At 31.5% G+C, this 24211-nt stretch overlaps 1 protein-coding gene across 2 annotated transcripts in view; it reads left to right on the top strand.

The window, feature by feature from the left end:
• The window catches only part of LOC143078895 (integrator complex subunit 13-like), an 89857-nt gene extending 67695 nt beyond the window's left edge, over positions 1-22162 (top strand). The window contains exons 13-17 of one of the 2 annotated variants that reach the window (XM_076253944.1): positions 1809-1966; positions 10291-10509; positions 19844-19947; positions 20540-20681; positions 21906-22162. In XM_076253944.1, coding sequence (XP_076110059.1) covers positions 1809-1966; positions 10291-10509; positions 19844-19947; positions 20540-20681; positions 21906-21954 — 672 coding nt within the window. In that variant the 3' untranslated portion in view covers positions 21955-22162. Of the gene's footprint in view, positions 1-1808; positions 1967-10290; positions 10510-19843; positions 19951-20539; positions 20682-21905 lie in introns of both variants that reach the window. The other variant, XM_076253934.1, reaches the window with a different exon arrangement.
• The last annotated feature ends 2049 nt before the right edge of the window (positions 22163-24211 follow it).

The following is a 24211-nucleotide window of genomic DNA, read 5'->3' as shown; positions in this document are numbered from 1 at the left end:
AGCATCCTAATTGCTTTTGGACGAAGTGATCTCAGGTTTTCTTTTACAAAAAGTTCTGAAAATGAAAAAGGTATTTGGACTTATAATAAAGGTCAAGGAAACATGGAAAGGTCAACATCTTCCAAGTAATGTATATCCCATAGTTTAAAGGGATATTAGCTTCATGGTCTTCAATTTAACCCAAATTCTAATGTTTTATTTATAACATACTAAAACATATATCAAAATAACAAAAATTAAATTCCCTGAGGTGAACCAACGCCTGTGTGAATCATTTCGATCAGTCCCTGAAGTGGATACCTTGGTATGCAGGGGTGTCAAATTATGCAAATGAATGCAACATTAAAAGAATACTCCAAATTGACAACAACACTTCAAATGGTCTGCAATTTTATTAGCTATGGTCTTCATGTTTCGCCTGCAAGGCAGGCTTCATCAGGACAATTTTTATACAGAAATTAATCCCTGAAGTACTCAAAGTGGTGCGAATTTGACGTCGTCATGGTGAGAGAAACAATGAAAAGTGAAAGTAGCAATACAGAGTTATAAATAGATAAATATAGAAAAATAAAGTTTGTTTACAATGTAACTTGAGTTTGTTTTACTATTATACATGAAATTGTTCTTTAGGCTTGGTATCTAATTGGACGAACTTCCCATGGTATTTTCTGTATAAAAATTGTCCTGATGAAGCTTGCCTTGCAGGCGAAACATGTAGACCATAGCTAATAAAATTGCAGACCATTTGAAGTGTTGTTGTCAATTTGGAGTATTATAAAATTACAAAAAGTACAAACAAACCAAACAATTTACAATGTATAAACTCTTTAAAGTGAGGCTCCCACAGGGTACCCCCCTCCAGTTACAAGGTCGCTTTAAAATTCGTCGAGAGGTCGTTTTTAAGGGAAATGTACAGGTTGCAGGTCGTTTTTCCTAACACGGAGGAAAGAAGTCGGTCAGAGGTCCATTTTTTCCAAATTTTACAGGTCGCAGGTCGTTTTTAGAAGGCCCTCAGGTCGGAAGTCACCTCTAAAAAGCCCAGAGGTCGCAGGTTGTTTTTCTGTATCAGCATTTCGTACATATCTTAGACTTGATATTATCCATTGAGATGACCTCAGAAGACTGCTGTTAATTATCCTGTATTTCAATAGTGAAGTTGATACAAACATAAATATAGATATACAGACATACAAGCACATGCTATGTATAATAACAATTTTTTAAGATCTGTATAAATTTGAGAAATATATATAAATCATTGATTTACCTGTAAAAGAATGATTTTTTTGTCTGCCTTGTTGTTTTTTAACGACAAACTGTATAACTCAGTTACTCTGTTAACGTAGCAAAAGATATAAAACTGATAAAGAAATATAGATTCCACAACTGCAACAAGTGTATTACAATATTTCTCCACTCGAGAAGTTGAATTTTAATATTTAAAGCGCGAGGATTGCCGAGCTTTTTAAATAATTAAAATTTAACTGTTGAGAGTGGAGAAATATCGTAATACACAAGTTACAGTGGTGGAATCTGTTTCTCTTATGACTTTTATCCTTCCTTTTCAAAAATTTTTGGAAAGTTGTGTACTTTTGATGTGACGTCATCAGGCATGGTCGCTTTTTTCATGACATCATAATAAGAAAATTCAGAGAAAAACAATTAAATTTGCCTGAGAACAGATTTTTCACTAGTGAGGAGAAATATTTTTTTTCACACCGGTCAGGAAATGTGAAAATAGCACAAATATTAGAGAAGGAATAATTTAATCTCAAGACACATATATATATGTATTTTTTTCCCTATAGCATATAGATCCATTACCTTCACTGATAATCAAGGATACTCTGGACGATGAAGAAGTAATGGAATGTAAGAAAGCTGTATACCATGTCGTGGGTATGGAGAGTAGAAATGAAGCTTTACCCATCCAGTTATCTGGTTCCCGAGGAAAAGGACCAAAGAGGTGTGTGGCACTGTAATAAAATACAGTGAAAATATTAGAGAGAGGACATTTTAGTGTCTTCAGATTATTCTAAACCAGGAATCTTTCATTGTAGTAAAATTAAATGCCTAATTTTAACAAAAATGAAGCATTTTGCATGTAAATGTGTTAAATGAAAATTTAAAACCCAGCTTGAATTGAGATTTTTAAAGCAGATCCAGAAATTTCTCAAAAAAGAATTGTTGTATGAGTCATCAGTAACTGTATTTTAAAAGTACAGAAATCAAAGCCATAGTGTTACTTAGTCATTTTGTCATCAATTGCTATAGAGATTACATAATTTGTGTCACACTTACAAAAGTATTCACTTAGTTGACTTATTAGAATTATTTTAAACATTATTTCAAGGAGTTTTTGAAAAAAGTTCATATACTATAACCTGAACAATCTTTCATTTAACTTTCTTTTCAATATTAGCTGTATGTAGTTTTTCTGTGGTGATAATTTAACAAATTTGTGGCTGTATTCATTAAATACCTGTAGAAAGATCCAAGTATGACATATAAGAAGTGAATTATTTTCTCAATATATTTTTCTACTTAGGAAAAGGTTGTGTAAATAAAGCACTCAAGAAAATTAGTTTACTGTAGTTTTTCCAGAGCTCCAGATAAGCTGCGTATTTGCTTGATCACGCAATACAAATAATAAAAAACCCAATGCAATTGGCCATTGCAGGGTTCAATAACCAAATTAATTCAAAGGAAAACCCACTTATATGCCAAAACCATGAGTTCTCAACCCTTTTATTGGCAACCATTTGTGTTATTTACCCTTATCTGTTTACAGTCGTCGCGTAAACTATAATATTTATAATTGGAAATTTCCTTTCGTTCTAAAAATAGATTCCTGCATCAAGTAGCTGAAATGGGTCCCTGTTTCCGTTGCTCAATAGGTACACGTGTTTTTGAAAAACATTTCAATCGTCTCGGCGTTTATCCAATTAGCGTGTGTCATGTAGTCATATTTTTTCGCATTGCTCGGGATTTATCATAACATACATTGAATTAAAATGAAATTGAATGTCCGGTAAAAATATTGCATGTTTTCTGCTTCTTTTGAAAAGCTGAGGGAAAGTTATGATGATAACAAAACTCAGCCAGTGTTTTTAGGAAGTGTCCATCGAACAGTGTGCGTACCTTAACGAGAACATTCAATTTGCTAATAAAAGCAGGGTTTCCTCAAAAAACAAAATCGGTTGGAAAAAGTGAAAGGCCAAATCAATTATGACATGACAAAGCATCAGAAACCAAAAGTTCTAATAAAAAAAACTAAACCCAGATTTATGAAAATTGGAATAAAACAAAAACATTTAAGTATAATTAGAGTTTATATACTATTTTTTTGTCATTTTACAGTTAATTAATACAAACACAGGCACTGGTCTCAGAATTTATTATATAAAGGTATAAGATGAGTGCCTGTGAATACACATATCTGTTTTTTTACAGTTTATATGAGAAAATACAAAACTGGCAGACGGTTTGAAATGGAACACAAATTAAACCTACAATTGCTCCTCAGTGAATAATCAAATAAAACAGCTAGCAAATAACCCTGACCCTACCCCTAAACCAAATAAAACAGCTATACAAAGAAAGAGACATATTTAAGATGGAAAAAAATCTGAGGTTGATATTGCCTATTTGTCTAACAAAATCTATGTTACAAATAAAAATGGAATGCAACTTAGATCAAATACTACCCAATTACTTAATATACCAAAGGCAAGAACAAACACATTTAGAAGATCTTTTTCATATTCTGGCCCAACTTTATGGAATAAACTACCAGAAGCACTAAGACACATGTCAAACATAAATACTTTTAAAACAAACTGCTTTAAGTTTTTACTTGAAAATCCAGGAATTATTTAAATGACTATGTATCAATTTTGATTATGTTTTCTTATGTTTATCCTTGTTATGAAGAAATTGTGTGATACATTGTGAGTGGAGTGTGAGGGCCTCAAGGGAGAATAGTGTTTGTACTAATTGAGCATACCCTCTTGAAATAAAGATTATTATTATTATTATTATTATTATTGCCTAAATATTCAATATTGTGTTGATGAAAAAACCCAATTTGATATTAACATGAGGGGTGAATCGGAATTGATAATGTAATTAAAAAACTTTATCACCCAATTATATAAGAAAATGTTGGGTAAAAAACCCAATTTGTGAATTCTTATCTGGAGCTCTGGTTTTTCAAATGTTTACAGTCACACATGACCAACTTGCTAATACAGGCAAACAATACTTTTAAAATTACATGTATACTGGTTTATCGGTAATTTGTACATTTTTCCTTTGATGTGTTCTTGCTGATAATGTCAGTATCAGTGGACTGGCCGTGATATAAAAATTATTGGGTCAGTACACAATAAACGACATGCGTGAATGCAACGCATAAGGATCTACTTTCCCCTTTCATGCACAAAATTGCGTGTATTTTTTTTGCAGAAATGGACTAGTTTTTGGCGAATGAAACACTTCACTTGTCATTGTTTGAAAATTTCACAAAGTTAGACTTTTTGAACGATTGTTGTGAAAATGTGAAAAGAAAATGTATGAAAAACCAGATAAACTTTTTAAAAAAAAAAGCGTTATCTACACTATTATGTTATTTTTTTACTATTTGCAGAACATGTTTTATTTTTTATTCATACAATACCCATAGCCTAGTGCTGTTCCAAGTATAGTTTTCTTTTTCTGTTTCTTAAGAAGTATTTGTTTTACCTGTTCAGTCACTATAAAGTTCCAATTCATATTTAGACGCAACACATAAATAGAGACCAAAAAGGTACTGTTATTGCATGAGAGAAGTTAGAAAAATTTTTTAATGTACACATTTTCAACATTTTTGTAGGAGCATTATATACAATTTTAACAGATGTGGTTTCATTGTCAATAAGACAGATATTCATAGAACAAAGAATAAAAAAGTGAACATATTCAAATGCAGATCTAGGATAAATTTTATAAAGGGGTAACCGGGGGCATCAAACTAGACAACATTTTGTGTGGAACAGACATGTGGCATGGCAAAAAGTCTGCATTGACCATAATTGTAATAAAATTGAGAAAGGAAATGGGGAATGTGTCAAAGCGACAACAACCCGATCATAGAGCAGACAACAGCCGAAGACCACCAATGGGTCTACAGTGTAGTGAGAAACTCCGGCACCCAAAGGCGTCCTTAAGTTCAACTGGCCCCTTAAAAAATATGTATACTAGTTCAGTGATAATGGATGTCATGTGGCCTTTATAAGTGTTGACTGACCCTTCCCTTAAATTCGTGTCTGAAATTAAAGGTAATCGCAAGATAAACTCCCAAGTTTTATATTTCTAGTCCGTGTTGAAAATAAATGAACATGTCATGACTTTGAAAAAAGCAAGAATTTTAAGTTAAAAGTTGAGTGACGGCTATTAAAATGTTTGAAATAATTATGAATTGGACAAGAAATGAGCTTGTTCAGATAATTTACAGTCAGCTTACATTGCACAGGCACTTGCCATAAATAAACTCTGATAGTGGGTCTTCCATTGGATAGAAACAAGTGCCTGCAGTGTTACATTGCCTCCTAAAATGTCTGCTTACAGTGCTTTCTTAAAATTATTTGAAATCAATGTGATCGTTTTCATGATGAACACTGAGCGAATAATGAAAAGATCAATGTAATTTTATCCACTTACTTAAGTAAAATATAATATCTATAACTTGTTGTTGAACATAAAAATGATGATTAATATGCTGATTCATATAGTATCATTGACCATACTGATGCTTTGTGAAAAATAAAGAAATTTGACTTACCGGTATGCTACCATTATATTAGGCATTGTTAGAGTCATGTCCAAAGCAGAGTATTATTGTAACGCATGCAATAAATCCTTTTCAATACTTTGTGCAAGAGAATGCCATGTTTACTGCACTGTGACAAAATTTCAAATGACGTAATGCAGCCTGTGAAGTCAAGTGTGATTCGTCGTGATTGGATTCGAAAAAGTAGTTCGTTTGTTATATTCTCTATTATTGCAGTGATTTTTATACAACCGCAAAATTTGAAAAATTTTTCGTCGTATATTGCTATCACGTTGGCGTCGTCGTCTGCGTCGTCGTCGTCCGAATACTTTTAGTTTTCGCACTCTAACTTTAGTAAAAGTGAATAGAAATCTATGAAATTTTAACACAAGGTTTATGACCACAAAAGGAAGGTTGGTATTGATTTTGGGAGTTTTGGTCCCAACATTTTAGGAATTAGGGGCCAAAAAGGGCCCAAATAAGCATTTTCTTGGTTTTCGCACTATAACTTTAGTTTAAGTTAATAGAAATCTATGAAATTTTGACACAAGGTTTATGACCTCAAAAGAACGGTTGGGATTGATTTTGGGAGTTTTGGTTTCAACAGTTTAGGAATTAGGGGCCAAAAAAGGGCCCAAATAAGCATTATTCTTGGTTTTCGCACAATAACTTTAGTTTAAGTAAATAGAAATCAATGAAATTTAAACACAATGTTAATGACTACAAAAGGAAGGTTGGTATTGATTTTGGGAGTTTAGGTCCCAACAGTTTAGGAATTAGGGGCCAAAAAGGGACCCAAATAAGCATTTTTCTTGGTTTTCGCACCATAACGTTAGTATAAGTAAATAGAAATCTATGAAATTTAAACACAAGGTTTATGACCATAAAAGGAAGGTTGGTATTGATTTTGGGAGTTTTGGTCCCAACAGAATAAGGGGCCCAAAGGGTCCAAAATTAAACTTTGTTTGATTTTATCAAAATTGAATAATTGGGGTTCTTTGATATGCCGAATCTAACTGTCATGACTGTGTATGTAGATTCTTAACTTTTGGTCCCGTTTTCAAATTGGTCTACATTAAGGTCCAAAGGGTCCAAAATTAAACTTAGTTTGATTTTGACAAAAAATGAATCAGTTAGGTTCTTTGATATGCTGAATCTAAAAATGTACTTAGATTCTTGATTATTGGCCCAGTTTTCAAGTTGGTCCAAATCGGGGTCCAAAATTAAACTTTGTTTGATTTCATCAAAAATTGAATAAATGGGGTTCTTTGATATACCAAATCTAACTGTGTATGTAGATTCTTCATTTTTGGTCCTGTTTTCAAATTGGTCTACACTAAAGTCCAAAGGGTCCAAAATTAAACTTAGTCTGATTTTAACAAAAATTGAAATCTTGGGGTTCTTTGATATGCTGAATCCAAAAATGTACTTAGATTTTTTATTATGGGCCCAGTTTTCAAGTTGGTCCAAATCAGGATCTAAAATTATTATATTAAGTATTGTGCAATAGCAAGTCTTTTCAATTGCACAGTATTGCGCAATGGCAAGAAATATCTAATTGCACAATATTGTGAAATAGCAATTTTTTTTTAATTAGAGTTATCTTTCTTTGTCCAGAATCAACTTAAATCTTTGTTATATACGATATACAATGTATATTCACTTTTTACTACCAACTGATAAATTAAAATAATCTTTACCATTCAGTGATAACAAGCAGTTTTTTTACATCTTAATATTTTATGATGTATTTAAATGAGTAGTTATTGTTGCAAATTCCATTAGAAATTTTAATTGAGATTAGTTTTGGAATAAGGGAAAGGGGGATGTGATTAAAAAAATTGGGTTCAATTTTTATACGACCGCAAAAATTTTAATTTTTTGGTCGTATATTGCTATCACGTTGGCGTCGTCGTCTGCGTCGTCATCGTCATCGTCGTCGTCGTCCGAATACTTTTAGTTTTCGCACTCTAACTTTAGTAAAAGTGAATAGAAATCAATGAAATTTTAATACAAGGTTTATGACCACAAAAGGAAGGTTGGGATTGATTTTGGGAGTTTTGGTCCCAACATTTTAGGAATTAGGGGCCAAAAAGGGCCCAAATAAGCATTTTCTTGGTTTTCGCACTATAACTTTAGTTTAAGTGAATAGAAATCAATGAAATTTTAACACAAGGTTTATGACCACAAAAGGAAGGTTGTGATTCATTTTTGGAGTTGAGGTCACAACAGTTTATGAATTAGGGGCCAAAAAGGGGCCCAAATAAGCATTATTTTTGGTTTTTGCGCCATAACTTTAGTATAAGTAAATAGAAATCTATGAAATTTAAACACAAGGTTTATGACCATAAAAGGAAGGTTGGGTTTGATTTTGGGAGTTTTGGTCCTAACAGTTTAGGAATAAGGGGCCCAAAAGGTCCAAAATTGAACTTTGTGTGATTTCATCAAAAATTGAATAATTGGGGTTCTTTGATATGCCGAATCTAACTATGTATGTAGATTCTTAATTTTTGGTCCCGTTTTCAAATTGGTCTACATTAAGGTCCAAAGGGTCCAAAATTAAACTTAGTTTGATTTTAACAAAAATTGAATCCTTGGGGTTCTTTGATATACTGAATTTAAAAATGTACTTAGATTTTTAATTATTGGCCTAGTTTTCAAGTTGGTCCAAATGGGGGTCCAAAATTAAACTTTGTTTGATTTCATCAAAAATTGAATAAATGGGTTCTTTGATATGCCAAATCTAACTGTGTATGTAGATTCTTAATTTTTGGTCCAGTTTTCAAATTGGTCTACATTAAGGTCCAAAGGGTCCAAAATTAAACTAAGTTTGATTTTAACAAAAATTGAATTCTTGGGCTTATTTGATATGCTTTATCTAAATATGTACTTTGATTTTTGATTATGGGCCCAGTTTTCAAGTTGGTCCAAATCAGGATTCCATATCAAGTATTGTGCAATAGCAAGAGATTTTCAATTTGCACAGTATTGCACAATAGCAAGAAATATCTAATTGCACAATATTGTGCAATAGCAATTAATTTTCAATTGGAGTTATCTTTCTTTGTAAAGAATAGTAGTTGATAATATATGTTGGAAATTTGCCAGACATGACTATGATGTCATTTTCTATTTTTATTAGCCAATAACTTTATGTAAATAACTTCATTGGAAATTTGCCAATATAAAATGTTGCTGATGAAGCTTTTTTTCCTTATCTTATCTAAAATGTTTTTAGATAATGTATGTTGGACATTTGCCAGACATGACTATGATGTCATTTTCTATTTTTATTTGCCAATAACTTTATGTAAATAACTTCATTGAAAATTTGCCAATATAAAATGTTGCTGATGAAGTTTTTTTTATTGTTTTATACAATAAACAATGTATATTCACTTTTACTACCAACCAATCTTAACCATTCAGTGATAACAAGCACTTTATTTTACATTTTAATATTTTATGATGTATTTAAAAGAGTAGTTTTTGTTGCAAACTCCATTAGAAATTTGAATTGATATCAGTTTTGGAAAAAGGGAAACGGGGATGTGAAAAAAAGGGGGGGGGGGGGTTTAAATTTTTCTCATTTCAGATTTCATAAATAAAAAGAAAATTTCTTCAAACATTTTTTTGAGAGGATTAATATTCAACAGCATAGTGAATTGCTCAAAGGCAAAAAAAAACTTTTAAGTTCATTAGACCACATTCATTCTGTGTCAGAAACCTATGCTGTGTCAACTATTTAATTTTAGATTTAAAAAGTTTGAAGAAGAAATCTTTAATTGATTTGTAAAATCTTGACATTTTTTTTGTGTAAAAAAAACCCATGTAATGTCAAAAATTTGATCACAATCCAAATTCAGAGCGGTATCACGCTTGAATGTTTTGTCCATACTTGCCCCAACTGTTCAAGGTTCGACCTCTGCGGTCGTATAAAGCTGCGCCATGCGGAGCACCTGGTTTTATTTTAAATTACCAATAAACAGAATAAAGAACTTTTTTGTTTTTGATACTGACTTTATCACAGTAAAATATCAGGTGATATTTTACTGTGATAAAGTCAGTATCAAAAACAAAAAGTCCTTCATTCTATATTTACATGTATCTATGTTAAGCAGTAATACGTTTTCTGCATGTATTGGTTTATCTATGTTCTTCAAGTCGTCTTTTATTGGTTTATTAGTTCTGTAATGTGTTAGGGATCATTAATGTTGCTAGAACATGTATCCAATAGAAGTATTTACACTTTATGCAAATTTGTCCGCCATTACTTAAAATCACACTAGTTCCGATAAAATTTGACATCATAATTTAAAAGTGAATATTGTTTGAAGTAAGAAGGTTATTAGGAGACAGATCTAAGGTCATTCAGAGACAAAATTCAGCTTAACACCAAAAGTGTAAGTACTTTTTCCCTGTTTGCTACCTTTGTAAATAAAATATATTTAAACTAAACGCTGATGTGTGTTCTTTAACAGGGATGAACAATATAGACAGATGTGGTCTGAATTAGAGATGTTAATAAAAGGTTATGCCGATACTTCACCTAACCACCAGAAAGTTCTAGAATGTCTCCTAGATTGTAAAAAACCAACACCAGAGGATAAATCTCCAAAGAAAGGGGATAAAGTTTTTGCAAAGGAGGAAAAAATGGATGTTGATTCACAGGTAGAACAGTCATGGAAAACTCTGGAAAAGTAAGATTATATTACATATTTCCTAGTTTGAATTATGTTAAAATTGCACATGTGCAAAGTCAGGAATTTATAGTTCATGTGTAAAGTCAGGAATGTATCTTGCTCACTTTGAAATAAAAGTGTTTTTAACATGAGAGGTCATGGGTTCAATCCATCAACAAGTCAAACAGTGCAAATTTCTATACCCTTGGGCAATCCTTTGGGTTCATTTTTTTTTAAAAAATATAAATAGAAAATAAAAATAAAAACTTTATGTGATTTACAATAAAAGTATTGCTCAAATGTCAGCCAAGAATATTACTGGCATATCAGCCAAGTTGGAAGAGAAAATATGATTACATGGCATGAAATTACAAAATTTGAAATTCAAGTCAACAAAATTTCTTAAAACTCAAGCATTACTGCCATTAGTAAGACATTCATGATATTTTAAAGATTGAGTTGGCAAATTTTGTTTAATTTTAACTTTGGTTTTGAATAATGAATTAAATTTCAGTGTTCTCCCCAGGCCGTTTTAGCGTCGCGGTACCGCGACGCTATATTTCTTCCCGTGACGCTATAATTATTACCGCGACGCTATAATTATTTTCAGGATGTTATTTTTCTCGTTCCTAAATTTTGAACTTTCATCTAATTACCACTCATGATCGTAAAAAAATATATCACTTTTAATTGTAATCCCTTCAAGTCGGACAATAGAGGCAATTTAGAGTGGTTAAAAAGGTGTTAATTGCCCTTTGGGTGATAACTGTTTGGATACGAATACCCCAAGCTGTCACTTTGACATGATTAATACCACATAGGTTTGCAATCGGCAAATTTCGACAAGGAGAAAACGTAATCAGAAAATCATAAAAAAATCGAAATATGTTTGCTAAATGAAATTTCAAAGAAACAAACATTTTTTCTCTTTTAAAATGAGGTTGAGTCTTATCTTTTTACGACTTTTGATATATTAGTATTACTTTCTTTCTCTTCCTATTACTTTTTGTAAAGGCACTGGCTACGGTTACATGGAAATGTAACAATAATAAAAATATTATTGTTACATTGGAGACTAAATGCCGGAATGCATGGTTGGGTAAAGACCTGTTTAATTACGAATGTAACAATAATTATTGAGGCTACGGTTACATTGCGTTATTGTTACATGAAAAAAAGCAATGTACGATGGGACTAGTAATATGTACTAAATTATAAAAGTTGAGGACATTTATTACATACATTTATAAAATACAATTTATTTACTGTATTTTTTTATTTACAATGACAATTTCTACAAATCCAGTAAGTTGTTTTTAAAGTCCGACACATTTTTGATGAACGAAATTACGTCCTCCACGGATACGTGTACATACAGAATTTCTTAGTATTTAAGTTACAGTTAGCAAACTTTGCTTTTTTTTCAATTTGCGTCAAGTTATAAATTAAGCTGTATGAAATGTATGTCTTGATATTGTTTCAGTTTCGTTTAAAACGCATCCCAAGTTTTATTTTTTTCACCATAAACAAAATTGGTCCAAAGTATAATGAAAGTAATAAGAGTAGGTGTGCAGTTAAATACTTTAAAAAAGTGAAACCATTGAACTATATTTTTCGCCTTTGACAGTCACACTCCTAATCTTAAGTACAGTCAGGAGTCTACTTCATCAAAATTATCTCCCCATTACGCCAGTTCATTTTCACAATCGTAGAAATGGAAGCCATTGTAGGGATGACGCGCTACCAATATTGCTCTTGGAAATCGATAAATTTATCCACATTGCACCATTACGATCCTTATATGTTAGTTGTATTTTAAAAGACAAATGTATCAACTAGTTAATGAGCATCAGTTAATAATCTTGTCTGCATTGATTCAACTAAAACTATTGTCTGATCGGTTGTCAGGTGGAATTTTCGAAAATTCATAAACATTTAAAAAAATTCTAATTAAATATTTCGTGGAAGGGCAGACTAGATTTTTTTTAGTGTATGAAGACTATAAACCCTAGTAATCACACACAAAAAATTAGAATTTTTCGAAGATATGCATTTTCATCATCCAACTTGAAAGACTGTCGTCAAGTACTTTCAGTAAAAAAATAGCTATTCGAACACACCTTCTCTGTTTTTGTGACTCATTAAATAGGTATTTCACTTGACCCATATATTTCATCTTTTAGTACTGTGATTCTTTTGTGTTATAAAGTCAACTTGTAGCTTTAATATATAAAAATGATAGAATCTGAAGCGAGACGATGTATGAAATATTCTTACTTTGTACGATATCAAGACAAAATACTCAACTCAAACACGCCCTAACATAAAAAGGTGCATTCGATTTTCTCTTTTTGTTACCCATTTTTTGGAATTTTTTCTTCAGTCACATAATGGAAGGGCAGACACGAAAATTACTGAACTCATAGATTGATATGTTTTCCGTCCGTGGTAATTTTTTCATAAAAATCGGAGGTTATGCATTTTCTTCATCCAACTTGAAAGATACCCATGTCGTCGACTTGATATCTAATTGTTCTGCTTAACTATGTACTAGATAAATTGAAAACTTATGCAAATGGTGTTTTTAAAATAAAACACCTCGTAATTGAGAAGAAAACTGCAATTTTGTTTGTTTCTATTAACTTTTAAAAATTTGGTCACTATAGTAAACAATACAGTAAACATTTATCGCCTTCTCTAACAAAGAGCTTCGATTCTTTTGTTCTATTTCAACCTGGTTTCCGACTGAGTAGTATTTTTAAGACCATCAAAACCATTAATACGTAGTAAAACTATTCAAGTTGTACACCATTTGTTGAATAATAATATAGTTTATTATTTATCAGTATTAAATTACAAGTATAATTGTTTAGTACTCAACATATATGAAAGAATGTTCCTTCATCCAAGCATATCTTGGATGTGCAGGATGAAGGTCATTCTTAGAATATGAGCCTGAGGCTCGAAAGTAATGAATTAGCTTAACTTCTCTATGAGGGGTGAAGCTTACATATAATATCTCTGTTTAAAGAAACAAACTATACCCATAGCTGGCCAGTGACCTTGACCCTAGTATATAAGCACCTGTTCCATAATAACTTGTCATAATTTAAAGCAAGTTTGTGTCGACCAAATATAAAACCCAGTGGAAAAGGGTGGGTCTGACTGATAATCCCTAGGGTGGGAATTAATTACTTTCGAGCCTCAGGCTCATATTCTAAGAATGACCTTCATCCTGCACATCCAAGATATGCTTGGATGAAGGAACATTCTTATTCATATTTCGCCTTCGGTCTCAAGTAATGAATTAGCTTGTTTAAAGTGTAGACACAAACTAAAAACAATTTTTATATAAATGCCAACATTTAATAAAGGATAAAAATCACAATCACAGTAACTACAACTGAAGAAAAGCGTTTTAGTACTGATATTATTCACTTTCCTGTTATAGAACTTGTAAAAGGTTTGATCATATGTCCAGACAAAACTGTTGCCATAATGTCCTTAATAGAACATTCTGAAGCTAAATGCACCTATGAAGAGGTTCCTCTAAATGAGTTAACCTTAAAACCTCGGATAAAATTAGAACTCTCTCTAACTATCTAAACTTTACGAAAAGACTTAGATGAATTCTCTCACCTATTTTGTACACAAAACATGATAAATCATTGTCTTAACAACACAAAGTTTTGGTTTATCAAAACCTTTGATCACCTCGTTAGGTAAACTAACTAACAGATCTAGTATTTTTCAAAAACTCATGTATATGAAAAAATAAAGTGCCATGTCTCTGAATGAAGAAACATAGAATGTAAATCTACAGCTGATAAAGATAGTACTTTAAGGCAGCTGTAGTCAAGGCAAATAAAGACACAAGTATAAAAGACAGTCTTCAATGTTAAATTCTCCAATGAATATTAAGAACTTAAAAAAGATAGCACTAAATTCATCTCCCAAGTGAAAGAGTATCTAACTCTTCAATTGCAGATTCAGGTTTAAGCAACCTTCCACAAATACATGTAGTAAACAAACAAATTAAGTAACATCTATTTCTTAAAGGATAAAGTCTGTTTCAACATAGAACAAGGAAAATTCACATTAAACATGCTGAATATGAAAAGCTTGTGTTTTACAAAAAATTCAATAATCAATAACATCCTTTTTAGATGGTGATAAGGAATTGGTTCTCTTTGAACACACCAAATAATGAAATTTCTCAAAAAATATTGATAATGCTTGATTATAGATGCATGGTCTCCAAGATGAAGTGTAAATTATATTTTACAAATGATTCTGAAATCTCCTGTTTATATTAAAGTGATTTCTGAGTATAATACACACGTTTTTACCCTACTGCACAATCAACCCTTCAGGTGTTGTTTCACTTATATTTTTTACAATATACAGTTGAATTAAGTCTCTTCCTGACAGAAAGACATTATCTTCAGTATGCAACATTGTTACTAATTTTTATGCTTAGCAGTTTAACTGGCAAATAAATTAAAATTGGTCTTAGCAAAGAAAACCAACTCTGAGCAGGCAAAAAAGGATAATCAAAAGAGCCTTCTGAACTTTATCACTAATAATTTTCTTTATAATTATCCCCAACAATGAAAAAGATGGGAAAATATAAGGTCTTAATTCTGACCATGAAAAATACAAACATCTCTGAAAGGAGCTTGTTGGTCAAAAGACAACGAAGTAATTCTCTACAGATTTGAAAATGAAAACGTGATAACAACAAAACAAATATATCTTCTTTCAATTGCCATCCTTTTGAATCTGTAAATTTTTTAACCATATGATAAGCATCAAAATTTTCTTACCAGGAATATAAAGAGCTGTGATAAAAATGTTCTTTCTTGAACACCAAGCCCAAATAATGAAATATTTGTAGTAAGCATGTTAAGTGACAACGAGGTTTTACCTCCTATTGCATAATAAAAGCTACTGAAAATGTATTTTCTGATTGTATAACTCTCTGTGACTAAAACTTTTTTCTCCAAAAGAAAAATATAGCCAACAATACTATGAAATCTATATGAAATGAGCGCATACTCTTAAAGAAGCTCCATCTACCAACAGAAACATTTTCTTCAAATTTGGATCCCAAATCCTTCTTATGAGGAATCTGGTCCAATCCAAAAACTTATTTGGATGGGTCTATAAATCAAATTTTTAATTTCTGATTTTAAAATGTTAAAAAAAATTCACCTACATGTATTGATGAAAATAAATACTGTAACAACTCTACAGTGTTTCAACATTATTTCTCGCCATGTTTCTGCAATGTAACATTCCCACAGATACTGCATTAAAAGCATTCGTCACAAAACCAATATATGATGTAAATCATCTATAATACAGTTACACAATTCTATTTAAGAAGAATTTCCCAAGGGAGATAATATTACCATTTCTCATCTGTCAGAAAAAAACTTAAATAGCTCAGTATCAATAATGAGACAAAGGAAAACAATGTGCTTCCAAGAAATGAGTACCAACTTCTCAAAATTTCTTCCGAAGCACAGCTTATCAAGCATTTGCACCACTTCTTCTGTATTCACAATACAATCATCTAAACTCTGATCCATAATAAAAGAATCATCAATGTATAAACTATAGCATGTATATACTTCAAGTGACATTATTTCATAAATACATAGACAGGTTTTAAAACCTTAGTAAAAACTCTTGATACAGAAGCCAATCCAAAACAAAAACATAAATATCATATCAATGTCTTTTCCACATGAATCAGGAAAATGTGATATAATCATAAATGAAACTTAAATATGCATCTGTGTGATCTATAGATGTTAGCTCTCTCTATATATATATATAGATATTTATCCTAAAAATTTAATTCTAAACAAAAGATAAATGGTCCTGCTCCAAATGCTGATTAGCAACAAGCTAAGTATGTTTGAATTTATCAAATAGATACAGGCCTTGAAGACCAATCTTTCTTAGGAACTAAGAAAATATAGGAAATAAACTGATTTTCCATTGATCGATCAACCTCTTAAATAGCTCCCTTAGCTATCAATTTTTGGACTTCTGAAATTAATTCATCCTTATGAAAGGTGAAATGTATTTAATTCAAAAATGATGAACCTTGTGGTACATCATTAAAAATAATTTTATAACCATTTCTTATTAAATCTAATATCAATAGATCATTAGTAACATTTTCCAAATCATAATATTTAAGTTATCTATACTGTATATATAGCAACTGGTTGAGAAATGTGACCTCTTCGAGATTCCCTGTTCCCTTTTTGAAACCCTCTCCCTCTCAATGAAGGGAATTGCCTACTAGTATAGTCGCCCTGTTGACCAACAGAGCCTCTGCAGTTAACAGCTGGGAGTAAATTAATTGCTAGACCTGGAACCTCTTCCAAGGAATCTAGAATTTGCTTCAGAATCTTTGTATAAACACTAAGTTTGCTTCATGCAATCATAACTAGAAACGTGATAAAGCAACTATCACAACAGAATTACAAATAAGTTTTATCATCTAAATATTTCTGAGCATCTCCTATGGGTCTAACCAGAAACCCATGGTCAAACAAACAAATAGAATTTTACAATAAAATCCTTGTACTATCAAGATCCAATGGCCCATTCTTACAACAAGAAATAGCCAACTCAACAATAGGGGTGATGATCAACCCCTTAATAAAGTATCTCTGGGTTTCCTGCATCTTTGAAACCACAGAGTGGGCCTGTCTAGGCAGTGCCATTTCGATTTTTTATTTATCCTCGACACACTAGGATTGTCACAGTTCTCAGTGTGATAGTATTACCTCTATGAACTTTATATTTTCCTGATTTTATATTTGCTGACATGGTAGTAATATTTACAATTTTGGGATTTTCAAAGCAAAATCATGATTAAACTGTTCAACAAACAGGATGAGATAATGGACCATTAATCTCACTAATAGAAGCCTTAAAGGCTTCTGAAAACCTTAATGCAGGATCAAAAGATGAATCAAATTCAACTCCGACTGGACTATCATCAGCCATGGCACAAACTCCAAAAGGAGGTACATACACAGTATCATTTCAGTAGTTCAGATCAAAATATAGAACTAAATCTTCATTAAAGTAAGCCTCTAATGGCAAAAATCAAATATAGCAGCAGGTTTCTCTACAAACTCTGCTTGAGTTGAAGGCAGCAAAACTGTCTCAAACCTCATGATTCATACAGGTTCTTTACTACATTAATAATAATGAGTCAATGTATCAATATACATGCCTATCTTAAAACTCAACAGCACTTTCGTGAGAAACATTCACAAATCAAGTAGATTTTGAAGCTATACAAGTAGCACTAGATTTAAAAACTTACTTTTTACAGGTTCTGTTGCTTTGTCAATTATTTCCAATTGCCATGCCATTATGATCTTTTATAAAACTACTAGGTTTTATAACTGTTTAAGAAGAGGATTTATTCAAAATACCTCTTGTTTTCCTATTAAATTTATCATCTTTAATTTCTAAAACATCATTCTAAACATCTTGCAAAAACAATACATTTGCATAAACAAATTCAGCCATTGTAATACAAAAATGTGTACCTGTGCAGGTAAAACACGTGTAAATTGTGAAGAGTACTCACGACCTTCAGGTGAATAGAAATACTTTTAAATATCTACCTGTTTAACAAACAGGAGTATGAATTAAGTAACAAATGTGCCGTACATCGTAGTGTACTAAGGCAAAAACTTAATGAATATATAAAATTGTCATACATCGTAGACAATAAAATATTTAATTAATTTCCATGAACACTTGTCATACATCGTAGACAAGAAATTTTTAAATTCATTTCCATCGACACTTGTCATACATCGTAGACAATTGAGGAAGTATTATTTCTAAATAACAAAATAACATTAGAACTTGTCGTACATCGTAGACAAGTTAATGTAACTTTAGTAACTCTCTCCCAAATTTAAGATAAAAATAAAATAACTAAAAAGAATTCAAGTGAAGTGTTCACTTCACCCCTCTAGAAAAATAATGACAAGTTATTATGGAACAGGTGCTTATATACTAGGGTCAAGGTCACTGGCCAGCTATGGGTATAGTTTGTTTCTTTAAACAGAGATATTATATGTAAGCTTCACCCCTCATAGAGAAGTTAAGCTAATTCATTACTTGAGACCGAAGGCGAAATATGAATAAGAATGAAGCAATACAACTATAAAAGATTTAAGTTTAATCAATCTAGCGTACATTGCTGTTTTTCATGTAACAATAACGTAATGTAACCGTAGCCTCAGTAATTATTGTTACATTTGTAATTAATCGGTTCCTCACCCAACTTTGCATTCCGGCAATTAGTCTCCAATGTAACAATAATATTTTTATTATTGTTACATTTCCATGTAACCGTAGCCAGTGCCTTTTGTAAATGGAGAGTGAAAATTTTGATTTTGGGCTAAATAAGTTTTGTACTTTCTTTAGAAAGTGATCAAAATTGGCTTGTGTATATGTTTCATCCATTCAATGCATTAAAAACGCCATATTCATTCCCAATCTCTTGTCAAACATTGTTTATTTTCGTATTTTTCATTGCTTTCGGCGGCCATTTAATATTTTAGTGTAAACTACTGATCAGAACCGGACCAGATATGACAAAAAAAAACGCATTTTACAATAATAACTACATATGCACAAATGGCACAGTAGACAGAAAACAATGATACATAAAGAGATAACTAAGCATTAACAGACTACTTGTAGATAACTTTGTTAAAAATATATCATTTTGTAAAAAGAAACATCTGGGACCATGAACCAATATGTTTCCAAGACATGATAAAGAATTTTTTCTACTCAAATTTTTTTATTAAGAACCCGTGTTTTTTCCTACATATTTAATGCAATTGTATCTATACAGGTTGCACTATAATAAACCATTCATTCATTTAGCTGGGTATAGGTAGGGTAACTGGAACCACACATATATTTTTATTTAGACTAAGAGGAAAAAAATAATTCTGGAACTATAAATGAATATAGAAAACATAAACTGAAAATACTGTTATCATGGTTATAGTTTAATTGTATTCTCAGTTATGAATTCAACAATATAAAAACAAAGAATAGGGTGGAATAGAATATTTCATTTACCAAATAAGGGCCTATAGCATACAAACATTATAATACATTTTGTAATAAACAATAATGTATATAACATAAAGGAAATAAAGCGTTGCCACGACACGATAAATTACATTGAAAAAAAAATACAATTTATGTTTTTACGCCAAATGTGATACTATCCAAAATTTCTGGGGAGAACACTGAATTTCATCTGATTTTTTTTTCTTTCTAGATTCCAGAAAATGACAGAGAGGGAGAAATCAGACTACAACAAAAGTGATTCTGGCCCACCATCAAAAAGAGCCAAGACGGAGGAACCTTCAGTCAGCACAGGGAGTAGTATGTTATTTATACAACTTATAAAAGTATCACTTTAAGATGTTAAGTGGGATTCAATAATTTATTAAATATTGTAAGAACTACCATACAAAAGTTATTTGTGTGCTTCTAACTAGTTCATTGAACTATTTGTTTCTAATCCTTATTAAATTGCATTTGAAATTATCTCATAAAAATATATATCCCCTATCATTTGTTATAAAATATATACATGCACACATGGCAAACCCTATTTAGTTGGGTTAATTTTCATCCTACATTTCTTAGCAATTTTCCAAGATTTCCATCAAAATTGTTTGAGATTCAAAAAATTTCTTGTTATATCGTTAAAAGAATTTGTTGATTTGCATTGAGGGTACACATTTTTGTGGGGAACATATGATCGCCATCTATAAATCTGTTGTCTGTCAGTTTAAAATTGGTAATGTTGATGTGAATAGGAAATTTGAAAAGTAATCCTATAAGCATCCATACATCACATGTTCTTACAAATGACCATCTGCTACTTCTAGTGTCAAGAATTAATGTTCATTTTTGAAGCCATAAATGTTATGCTTGTTTGTTATTTATTTTTTTATACGTTTTCCAGCTTCAGGACCACAGAATCTCTTGTCTTTATGGACAAACAGAATTGCTTCAATCCACTCAAAAAGACATGTGGAATTTGCAGGACGTCTGGAAAGTAAAGATAATGTCGCTGAATTGTATCAACATATGAATGAAGATAAAGGGTAGGAAAATACTTGTATATGTAAAATGAGGTGGACTGTTTTTAATTCATGTGAAAATACCATTGGAGTTCAAAAATTATCTTTGGGTTGAATGCAATTTACAAGAAAAAACAAATAAATTGCCAGTAGGCAATTATCTAGATTTGTTAAAAAAAAAAAAAGGATTGATACCAAATTTGCTCAGGTAAATCTAACATAAAGTCAGATTGAGAAGTTGTTTCACTCAGCAATATTGATTTCAAATCAGTGTTATGGCTTTAATCTCAGAACAGAAAGATGCTAGTTGAATTAAAGGGCACTTTAAAAATGCGATAGAGCACATTTTAAGGGCTGTTTTAAATTGTTATTATATTAAATATTCATTAGAATATTACATTTAATGTTATTTCAAAGGATAGAAGTATAAACAAATTTCTTAAAAAGGGAAAATAGATGGTGACACCAATAAATATTAACAATCTTTCATTGCATTCAAGAAAGCAAATTTTTGTCATTTTGCATAAACCAATAACACACTTTGGTATCCAATCTTTTGAGATTGTGGTCATCATTTCAAAAAGATCAGTTATACAATCTGTATACTGTGGATTCATTTATTTTCGTGGGCACCAATTTTCGTGGATGAAGGAAAACTTGCATGTTCATGGACATTTTATTTCGTGGTTTTGCCAAAGTCTTTATACAAGCCTTTAGAAAATTTGTCATTCGTTGGTTTAATTTCGTGGTTCATCTATACCCACGAAATCCACGAAAATTGGTATCCAACGAATAATAATGAATCCACAGTAAATAAGTCAAAATGGCTGAAGTCTGAGGATATATCCTTACAGGCAATACTTCCCTTCAATTATGATTTTATTCTCTGATGTTTTGGAAAAACTATTGTCCATGTAGATAAAATTGTACACAGCAGAAAGGATCAACAAGACAAGATTTTGAAAACTATAAAAGATAGAGAGAAACTTAAAACACCAAATATAATCAGCTAGTCAAGTTCTGATTATTTGTCACTTGACTCTAGGTAATTAATATCTATTGATTTTTATGTTTTTGGCCAAAAATATAGAGGGTACCATAGCGAGAAACTGTAAGCAACAGAATTGTTAATTCTAATAATGTACATATTAATTTACTTCTAACTATTATACAGACACATGAAACAAGTTTATACAGAATGACACAAGAAATATTAGAAAGTGCAGTCATTCTTATTTTGTATTTCAGAACCCCTATGGAAACAGGCACAGAAAATAAACAGCAAAACAGAATGTAGTATCAAAATACTTCTAGGATAGTACTGTCATACAACAAATCTGACAATCTTGTGACTATTTGTCATTTCAAGGACAGAAAACATTGAATCTAAAATGTGCAATTCTTTCTACACAAGTAAATGTATCATGAATTCAGTTTTATCTGTTTTGAAATTGGATTAGACATATTGTGAATTATTTTAGTTTGAGAATACAAAGTGTATTTTTTGTTGTTGTTATTATCAATTTTTAGTTTATAGAAAGAACTGACTTTCTTGTTATTGGTTTGTCTTAATTTTTGACTTCCTCCACAAATTGACTGCAATGAAAAAGCCAAGGTTGCTCCAAAGGGTGTTTAACGCAAACAAAATGCACAACTATGGTATCTGTGGAACTGTAAGACATGGTATTATCGTAATTCTATATGTAAGTGTCATATGTGAGTCACTTACCATATTAGAGTTATGCCCCTTTATATCTTGGTGAATTGCATTTTTTTTCATTTCTGCACTCAAACTTAAGTTTGGCTCATTAAAAATTTATGAAACTCATACATAATGCTGATTCATATCTCAAGGACAGTAAGGTTGCAGGATTACATCAACTGATATTGAGATGTAGGTAAGTATGTAGATAAAATCAGGCTAGTTTGACATAAATTTTAAAAAAATCATCCTTTCTTTGGATGAAGTTTACATCAATGTTATATGTTAATCATTTAAAGTTTCACCTATTCAGTGGTCTCATATTAATTCAGAGTAAAGGTGGTCTTAGAAATTACCCCTAGCAAGGTTAACTTGGAGTCTTTTGAATTAATATTTTTGTTTCTCCTAATTCACTTTTCATTTAGGAATAAGAACATTACTGGTTGATTGTCTCCCTAATTATAGACAAGAGCTGTCAAAATGACAGTAAACCGGATTCTTTAACATTTATTTGTGTTCTGGCATTTATCAATATTACAAGGACCAAAACTCCTAATAGGAAATTTTAAAAGGTTTGGTTGAACGGTTCATGAGTAAATGCACGGACACAACATTTTTTAAACTTTCAAGAACCGTAACTCCTGAACGGGTAAAAGTCAAAATCGTCATTATTGAACTTGATCTCCATTTTGTTGTCAGTAACAACATATTAAAATTTTAAAAGGTTTGGTTGACTGGTTCATGAGTAAATGCACGGACATGACATTTTTTAAACTTTCAAGAACTGTAACTCCTGAACGGTAAAAGTAAAAATCGTCATTATTGAACTTGACCTCCGTTATGTTGTCAGTAACAACATATTAAAATTTTAAAAGGTTTGGTTGAACGGTTCATGAGTAAATGCACGGACACAACATTTTTTTAAACTTTCAAGAACCGTAACTCCTGAACGGTAAAAGTCAAAATCGTCATTATTGAACTTGACCTCCATTTTGTTGTCAGTAACAACATATTAAAATTTTAAAAGGTTTGGTTGAACGCTTCATGAGTAAATGCAGGGACAATATTTGGTTGCCGCCCACCCGCCTGGCCGCCCCCGGACATCCCCAAATCAATAACCGACATTTTTGACACAAAAATCCGGTTAAAAATTATCAGTCCCTTAGATTATTTTTTTTATCTTGGGAGTAAAATTATGTGTAACAGTTATTGATGTGTCTAGTTGAGCCATTTAGTTTCTTATTTCGAAATTTTGCTGTGTCCATGGATTTGATTGCTCTTTTTGTTTTTGGAGCTATCTCGAGCTGACTGCCCATTTGTGGGTTGTTCCTTTTCAGTTGAAGACCATGATGTAAGCTCTGGATGTCTTTATGTGCATTGCATATGGATGATTTGGTGATGTCTTTGTGCCATACACCTTATCGCTATTTGTCCGCCATTACTGGATATCACACAGGTTCTTGTAAAAATTTGACGTCATAAAACAAAATATCTGACGCCACAATGGAAAAGTGATTGTTGTATGCGTCAAAAGTTCAAGCGGCCGGGTCAGCCGGGAAAAGCGATAAGGTGTATTACACTGTTACTTTGACTAGAAGAAAACTTGTCAACATGAGTTTTCTTATTTGTTCATAGGTATATGTTTGCCAAGAACTTCTATGAAGTTTTTCTCAAATTTTTCATATACTGAATTAACATCTGATGATTCTTCAATCATAGCAGTTAACTTACAATTTTGCCTTTGATGAAATATTTGTCCTGCTGATCATGTCTGCTCAGAAAAGTTTCTCTCCATCTTTTATAGTTTTTCAGTTTAAAGGAAAAACACTAAAATTGATATAAATCATCAGTG

Source organism: Mytilus galloprovincialis, chromosome 1, assembly GCF_965363235.1.
Source record: "Mytilus galloprovincialis chromosome 1, xbMytGall1.hap1.1, whole genome shotgun sequence".
In the NCBI taxonomy this organism is placed as follows: domain Eukaryota; kingdom Metazoa; phylum Mollusca; class Bivalvia; order Mytilida; family Mytilidae; genus Mytilus; species Mytilus galloprovincialis.
Note: the sequence above shows the minus strand (reverse complement) of the source record. Positions and strands in the feature narration are given on the sequence as shown.